Source organism: Punica granatum, chromosome 6, assembly GCF_007655135.1.
Source record: "Punica granatum isolate Tunisia-2019 chromosome 6, ASM765513v2, whole genome shotgun sequence".
Classification (NCBI taxonomy): domain Eukaryota; kingdom Viridiplantae; phylum Streptophyta; class Magnoliopsida; order Myrtales; family Lythraceae; genus Punica; species Punica granatum.
Genome location: NC_045132.1, coordinates 27,650,736 through 27,659,580, shown reverse-complemented (window position 1 = coordinate 27,659,580; position 8,845 = coordinate 27,650,736). Strand labels below are relative to the sequence as shown.

At 43.1% G+C, this 8,845-nt stretch overlaps 1 protein-coding gene across 1 annotated transcript; it reads right to left on the bottom strand.

The window, feature by feature from the left end:
- Positions 1 to 3,546: 3,546 nt before the first annotated feature.
- Positions 3,547 to 7,667, bottom strand: LOC116212324. The gene is made up of 3 exons (XM_031546875.1): positions 5,520 to 7,667; positions 4,690 to 5,190; positions 3,547 to 4,533 (listed from the first exon to the last, which is right to left on the bottom strand). Exons 1-3 carry the CDS (start codon positions 7,665 to 7,667, stop codon positions 3,547 to 3,549), a joined length of 3,636 nt encoding a protein of 1,211 aa, XP_031402735.1.
- Positions 7,668 to 8,845: the final 1,178 nt, after the last annotated feature.

The following is an 8,845-nucleotide window of genomic DNA, read 5'->3' as shown; positions in this document are numbered from 1 at the left end:
CTCATTTTAATTATCCTTTTTAATCTCATTTCACCTTGAATCATAAGATTACTTACCCTTTGATTTGTCGAACACCTACTAAGTTTGTCATCAAGATTTACATGTCATCCACTTAGGATTGACACTTCTCAAGTATCGAATCCCTAGAAGTCATACCTTCACTGTGATGTTGTAGATTACCTTACACATTTAGTTTAATTAATGAGAACTTTTCTTTACACGGAATTCATATTTCTCTCAACAACACATGCTTGGGAATTGACACATCCTTGATTCTGTAATAAATTCGTCACTAAGATGTTGGTCGGTTTGATCACCAATGATCACCTCTTCGAATTCCACTTCATCCGGTTCCAACGAGTCGTTTGAGAACTTGTTTTCTATGAACACAATTTTTCTTGTCTCAACTATCGTACTCGACACGAAGCCCAAGTAATTCCTGATTATCCTTTAATCGAGAATTCATTAATAGGCCAAAAACCCCACAATTTGGCACAAGATATTTTCTCATACTATTCCATAAACATACGGAGATATACAATCATTACCTTTATCATTACTTTATTCACTGTGAAATACTTTGATTTCGTACACAAAATCGAAAGAAGCGCAGAACACACAATAATCTCTTGTAAGTAAAAGTCACTTAATTATCACCAATCAATTCAAATTATGCAAAATTTAAGGAAATAGGTGAGATCAAATTTAATCTTTTTCTACCACCACAATCCTCCCACTAAACATATCACAAGATAATCCAAAATAAACTTTCCATATAAATGGAAACTTATTCTCTGTCAATTTTGCTTACAAACACTCGAACAAAGTGTAAAAATGGTTATTGCACTCACAAATACACACACATGTATAAATATAATTACCGCCAAGTCAAGGGACACCGTATCACGGAGTGGCATCCATTGCATCACAAGCCCTCAATGCCGCTGCGACACCCATGGATCTAAACCTCCACTATATTTTTTAAATCTCGTGGCCACTCACAAGCATGCATGCAAACTATATCGGCTGATCAAACTAAATAGCCCAGATGAAATTTACAACCAACCAATCTTTAATTGATTATATCCACCAAAGTACAGTTTTTTTGATTAAATATAAATTTCACAACTATCAAGAAAATCACTATCATTTTAAATTGATATAATCATTCATTTGCATGTATTGAAGAAACTTAGACTTAAATGTGCAAACCTCACATCTCACAGAGAATACAAATCAACCATATAAGCAAATGACCAAGGTTTAATGATTTCATTACTTACCTCAAACGCGATGATAGTCTCCATAACCATCACAAATAACTCTTTTTGATTGTTAGGGATTTGTACCTTGCGACGGATGGTCTGGAGATGAAGGCGGAACAAAACTTGAGGTCAAGGAAGATGAATTTTTGCTTCGAGGCATGGAGCAATGCTTTCCGAAAGAGCTATTCACTCCCACACAAAGTTGCTGTTAGATTTTTAGCGAGTCTATTTGAGGATACAATGAAGCCTTTGTGTGTTCTATGATAGAAAATCGTAAAACACCATACTCTCACTCAATAGTCTAGAATTGTATCGAGTTAATCAAAATTACGACTTTTGGCACTGAAACCTCTATTTATTTATGCTCAATGGGCACCATCGGAAAGAAAAGACGTATCTTTTATTTGAGACGTGTCCCATAAAGGAACTTAATAATAATTAAACAATCGGATAGACCGTGTAGTTATTTGTCCCCCAAATAACCTCTTGAGTTCTAATGTATCGGTCAAAGCTTTTGATCGCTCGACATGCATATACACATATAGCACCACGATCAAATACTGTTCCATCACTATACATACATACATATATATATATATATACATATGTTTATATATTAAACTCAATTGTCAATTTTGTCCACTAATTATACAAATTACACCGAGTAATTTATAGAAAATACGAGCCTAATGAATTAGCAATCTATTATACTTATTAGAAGCACACTTCGATTGTGTTGCAACACACTTTGTACACGAGCTTCTCAATGAATCTTGAGTTGCTTTGGCTTATTTCGGGCAACTAAACAAGTTGGAGACTTTCTTAGAAAGAAGATATGATGAGAAGAGATTGAGAATCAACGTTTGAAGAAGATATTTTATTGCGATTTCTTTTTATTCAAATTAGGAAGTTAAAATCTTATTTTTTGGTTAATTAGAACAAACTTTTAGAGGATTTTTAGGAGTTCTCTCTTATTTATTTAGAATTTGGCTGAATGTAAGAAAGGAGTCGACACCAAGGAAGAGCTAGGGATACATGGGAGAACTACAAGAGACAAAGAAGAAGACGGAGACGACCCGAGCCCAAGACATGCCGTGTTTTCTTTGATTCTTCTTTAACTCTTATTTAGTTTAATTATGTTTTCTTTAATTTCTTGGTCGTTGAACTTCATTACTATGAGCTAATATCATTTCCTAGGGTTTCAATGGAATCTAGAGTTTATTCTTAATTCTTCATTGTCTATTGATTGACTGATTGTGTTTATCATGTTCCGTTTTTAATGCTTTTTAATTGATTGGCCACAATTAGATTGTTTTAGCAACTTAGATGAACTTGGGAAATGGATTCTAAGTTTAGGAGCGGGATATGATAACCAAAGATTAATTCGAGTTGGGAAACATGATTAATTTGCGAGATGATTAGGAATAATCAATCGCCTTAGGTAGCCAATTTGTCTCCATTCTTGGCAACCAATTCCATAAAATGTTGTCGGCCTACATTGACATCAACTCGTACGAGGAGAGTGATGATGAAGCCACAATGATCAGGCTGTGGAGTCAGGAACAATTAGAGGAACATCCTACCGCAAGCACTATAGAGCATAAGATTGATGACTCAATGTCACGATCTTTGCCCATCCAGATCTTGGTCCAAGCGACCTCGAAGTTCCACTTGAAGTTTCATTAGTCCCTAAATTTACTGAAGGAGATGTTGATTTTATTGGTGTAGTTCAATGGCTCGAACCCACACAAAATACATCCAAGGGCGATAAGTCAACGTGGTAAGTCAATGTGGGATTCTAGAAATTAACACCAAGAAATTAACACATCCTTCACTTTTTTTTCTTTTTTTTTTTGCTGAGAGCACATCTTTCACATTTATGCATCTGAACCGGGCAAAATGGACTGCCTAACAAAATTGACCATTAGATCTCTCTAAATGTATTGTACTGTGTGGAGGTACCGTAGGTGAAGGGTCATCCATATACTCTATCTTTTATATATATATATATATATCCACCCTAGCCCATTCACACGTGCTACGGGCAACATATATAATATTAATAGATAAATATTTAAAACATAAAATGTCAAATCGGCAAAAAATGTCAATATGTACGGTTGAAATTTTGGAATAAGAAAGAAGGATAGGGAAAAGAGGGAGCTGGAAGGGAAAAAGGGGTGAAGACTGAAGAGTGGTAGTTATTTGGTCATTTTTTTTTTTTTTCGGTTGATAGGGGGCCGAAGCCCGAGGACAAAACAGAAAGCAAATATACAAATAACTAAATCGAACAAAGACGGGGTAAGGCAGCCCCAATAATATCTCCAGCAAGTAGAGCTCTAACTTCCGGCGGTGGAATATGTTGAATGTGTAACCCCAAGGGTAGGCTAAGTGACCATCGTGCCATCCAATCCGCTACAGAATTCCCTTCCCGGTACTGATGACTGACTTCAACCTGCCAGTCACGCTCAAGCCACGAACGAATCTCCCGAACTATGGTTCTCAATTGTGGTGCTCTCGGCCCACTACCAGCGATGAGACGAGTGACTAATAAAGAGTCAACTTCCAATAAAACAAGCCGATAACCGAGCTCCCATGCCAGCTCCAATCCTGAAAGCACTCCCCATAACTCCGCCACTACTGCCGTTGCAATCCCAACATTTCTCGCAAAACTCGCGGTCCAGACACCATCCTCCTTCCGAAGGACTCCTCCCGCTCCTGCTGGACCCGGATTCCCTTTCGAGGCTCCATCCGTGTTTAACTTGATCCACCCACGTGAAGGTCGATTCCAACCCACGAGTTGCCATTCCCTAACAGTTCTGCGAACTACAACCTGATCCTGCCATCCTACAGAGAAGGACTCGGCCGCCCGAAGAATGGACACATGCGCATCTTGCGGCCTAGAAAAGGTTTGGTCAAAAATTGACTTATTTCTCCACGACCACATAAGCCAGCAGCCCACGCCAAACACCACTGCCCATGAGATACCCTTCTGATTTTTTACCTTAATACTCAAATTTTGGACCAGCCAATTATTCAAAGGCACAGAGGAGAAGGATTGCCACATGGAGCGCAGTATTAGCTGCTTCCAGACCGCACAAGACAAAGAACAATCTCGTAGAACATGGAGAGTATTTTCCACAGCAATATTACAACTAGCACACAGCGAGGATGAAGCTAAATTTCTTTTTACCCGATGTTCATTTGTAAGCAATCGGTCATGCCCGGCGAGCCAGAGGAACGAACGGATCCTTTGTGGTCCATCCCACTGCCATATAATTTTCCACAAATTTTCTGGGTGTAGACTAGATCTCGGGCATAGTAACAAATACGCAGATGAGACCGAAAACGAGCCTGAAGTCTCCTTCTACCAAAACAAGAAGTCAGTCTCCATGCTAGCCTTCGGTGGCACCACCGCTGCTACCTTCAACATCGAAGAGTGATCCAACCAATCCGAGAATACGTTCCAATTCCAGCTGCCACTGACATCTACAAAATCCGCCACTGGTCGGCCTCGCAGATCTGCGGGCACCTCCCTTCGCGACAAATCTAATAACGGTCGACAATTAGGAATCCAACTGTCCTCCCAGAACCGGGCCCTATCACCACGATTGATGGCCCACGTAGCACCTTCCGAAACCTGATTCCAAGCCCGCGCAATTGCTTTCCATAGCCATGAATCTTGGGGCGAAATCTTTAACTTCAAACCCTCATCTACACGCCCCACATACTTCTGTGTAAGTACCCGTACCCAAAAAGCCTCCTTTTCAGTCAATAGACCCCAACCCAATTTAGCCAGAAATGCGTCGTTAGCCTGCCTGAGTCTTCGTAGTCCCAAGCCACCTTCGACCACAGGCCGTGTAAGGGTCTCCCAGCTACCAAGTGAAGCTTCCTTTGATCGGCCAAGTGACCCCATATAAAATTCCTGCAAATACGTTCTAATTCATCACAGATTGATGCTGGGAATTTTAGAACCTGCATTGAATAATAAGGGATGGTTTGAATTACTGTTCGGGCAAGAGTGATCATGCCTGCTAATAACAAAGATCTACTCTCCCATCCTTCTAATCTAGCTCGGACCCTCTTAATCACACTTTGAAAATGATCTCGAGTGACTCTCCCTACGATTAAAGGCACTCCCAAATATCGCCCTAACGAAGGCGCGACCACAAAACCACTGGCTTGCATGATTTGGGCTCGCAGATCAGGCGGGACATTTCGTGAGAAGAACAACGACGACTTAGCTGGACTGACCTTCTGCCCCGAAGCTGCACAAAATGCATCCAACACGTTCTTGATGACTTGTACTTGCTCCATCGAAGCCTCCGAGAAGAGCAACAGATCATCCGCGAACATTAGGTGAGAAATTGGTGACCCATGCCTACCTGTTCGAATTGGTCTCCAAATCCCATCCCCTACTGCACTAGAAATCAAATGCGACAACCTCTCTATACAAAGGACAAAAATATAAGGAGAAAGAGGACAGCCTTGCCTGATTCCACGACCCATGTTGAAAGACTCCGTAAGCTCCCCATTCCACAGAACTTGCATCGAGGCCGTCGTAATACACTGTAGGATTACTCGTCTCAAATTCGAAGGGAACCCCGCAATAGCTAAGGTGTCACGAATGAAGTCCCAACTCAGTCTATCATAGGCCTTTTCAAGGTCAATCTTGATCGACATGAAGAGTTTTTTCCCTCGCATTCGGCTCATGGTATGAACCAGTTCTTGCGCAATGACAATGTTGTCTTGAATGTGTCTCCCAGGGACGAAGCTGACTTGATTCGGAGAGATCAAATCCGACATATAGCGTTGCAGCCTATTGGCGATCAATTTCGTTACAAGCTTGAAGGCAACATTACACAAGCTTATCGGTCGAAAGTTATGCAGTGTCTCTAGCTGAGGAATTTTTGGAATAAGCACCAATAGAGTATCGTTCACTTCAGCTATGGACCGTCTGTTCTCAAAGACATCCCGCACAAATTTAATGACTGCTTCAGAGATAACCGACCAATTCTTTTGGAAGAACACCGCTTGGAAGCCATCGGGACCCGGCGCCTTAAACGGATCCATATCAAAGAGAGCCCTGTAAACTTCTTCCGGTGTAATAGCTCTATCAAGATGCTGGAGCTTATCATGTAGAACAGCAGGAAAACCATTTAGTAAAGTAGTAGGCCGTATGTCATTAGATGCCACATATAGTCGCTGGAAGTGTCTAAGAGTCATACACTTCAACATAGCCTCGTCATTGATCCACTCCCCCTCGTCATTTCGTAGGATTTCAACTCGAATACGTCTACGCTTCTGGACTGCTTTGGCATGGAAATATTTTGTGTTTCGCTCTCCAAGCTTCACCCATTCCGATCGAGACTTTTGATACCACATGATCTCCTCTTGTGATAGCACCTCTTCCAGCTCAGCCGACAACTTTGCCTTGAGCCTCGATAAGAAAGGATTCGTTCCTCGCTGAAGTTTGGATTGTATCCCTAGAAGGCGAGCCATCAACTTCTCCTTTCTCCGATTAATCGAGCCGAACATGTTTCGATTCCAAATTTGTAGCTGCTCTCGACAATAAGTTAGACCCCCAGGTAAATCAGTGACGTTGTGCCATGTTTCACGAACGAATCGGGGGAAGTCCTTGTGTAAATGCCAGGCAGCCATATAGCGGAAAGGTCTTCGCCCTTGATGACTGCCCCGAAAGCCAGTTGTATCAAGCAAGAGAGGATGATGGTCTGATTTCAGTCGGGGCAAAACACGAACACTACAATCAGTAAATGTCGTACGCCATTCCACATTACAGACCGCCCTATCCAACCTCTCAAAGACCCGTTCATACCCAATTTGTACAGGGCCGTGCCATGTGAAACGTGGTCCGCTACTCTCTAGATCCATTAGTCCGCAATTATCTAGTGCCTCTTGGAAGTGGGCTGCCGGGATTGGATTGAATGGAGCTCCGCCCTTCTTTTCTGACGCATCGAGAATCGTATTAAAGTCTCCCAATACAACCCATGGTCCTGTGATACCTGCTGAAATGGTTGAAAGACAACTCCAGAGATCTCTCCGATTCATTATAGAAGGACTAGCATACACGGCCGTAAACTCCCATGTGCGATCATTCTGAGAAATACGACAATGCAAAGCCTGTTCATGGCGGTCATGTACTGTCACCTGTACAACATTTGGTTGCCACCAGACCCAGATGCCTCCCGAAAAGCCTTGCGCCTCAACTCTTTCAACCGAATAATCCGAGAATTTCCGACATACAGCATCAGCTTTAGCTCCACTGATTCGTGGCTCAACTATTACCACAATATTCGGTCGGTGGTCACGAATCATCTCCTTCATGACCCGAACAAACCTGCTACTGCCTGCTCCACGACAATTCCAACAGAGGACACGCATTAAAAAATTAATGAATATAGGGTACTGAGGTTTAATACCTCAATTATCCTGAGGGCTTTGGCCCCTTTCCATGGAGTTATGCAATTCCTCCGTTAACCGAACTTGGTTAACTATTGTCCCCCCGACCTTCGTCGCATGTGTTGCCTCCTCGACAACCATAATTTCCTCCACTGTATTAGCCTCATGCGGCTCCGAACCAGTGTCCATTGGTGCCAAAAACAATTCAGCTTGAGATGCTGCTACCCCAAGGGTCGGAGACATAGAAGAACTTTGTAATGGAGAAACCCCACTCACCATGGGATCTGGGGCCATATCTGCCGAAATACACCAATCCCCGCTTCTATCTTCTCCGCACTGGATTGAAGTGTCAGAAGTAGCTCGATCAGCACCTTTCGATACCTGGGTGAGCTGAAGCTGCGAGAAAGGGGGAACATTTCCGAAAATAGCTGATGGGTTGAGCTCAGGGGCTTGGCCCGATGAAGGAAACCCCTTAGCTATCTCAACTCGGGGTGTCGCCTCCCCAACTTGGAGGCCTGCAGACTGGGCATCCAAGGTCCTGCACGACCCTAATGAAAATAGTGACTTTGAGTTCCCAATGGGCTTTACCGCTCGTACTTTTGCCTGAGGCCTAACAGCTACTGTTTTTGCTTTACCTTTAACAGCCTTAGAGGTTGAGGCCTGGGCCCTAGAGCCCACACCCTTAAATTGGAAATCTTGACAGCCTGTTGACTTCAACTCACCACTAGTCCTCACCGTAGACTTTCCTGCATCAGATCCAACCCGCTGTCCTCCTGCCACTTCCCTATCTGAAACCGCAGAATCCTCCTCCAACACACGAAATCGTGATCCATGGCCTTTATCCCGCCCACTTCCTTTCCGTTACTATCACCCTCACCCTTGTTTCGCCGGGAATCGCGGGGCTTCTGTTTTGGCCGTTGGACAATCATCCATGGACCGGCCGCCGACTGCGTGGTCAGAGCTGGCGCGGGGACCGGCACTACAACTTTCGGTTGTACCTCTGCCAGGACAGATTCCTGCTCCGCCACTTGCTTAGCCAGCTCTACTCCTTCATTAGTTCTCGTCGACAATGGTGTCACCCGATTTTGTTGTACAAGCTCAGGACAAACTTCCTGACGATGACCATAACAGCCACACTGGAAGCACACCAGATGGATGCT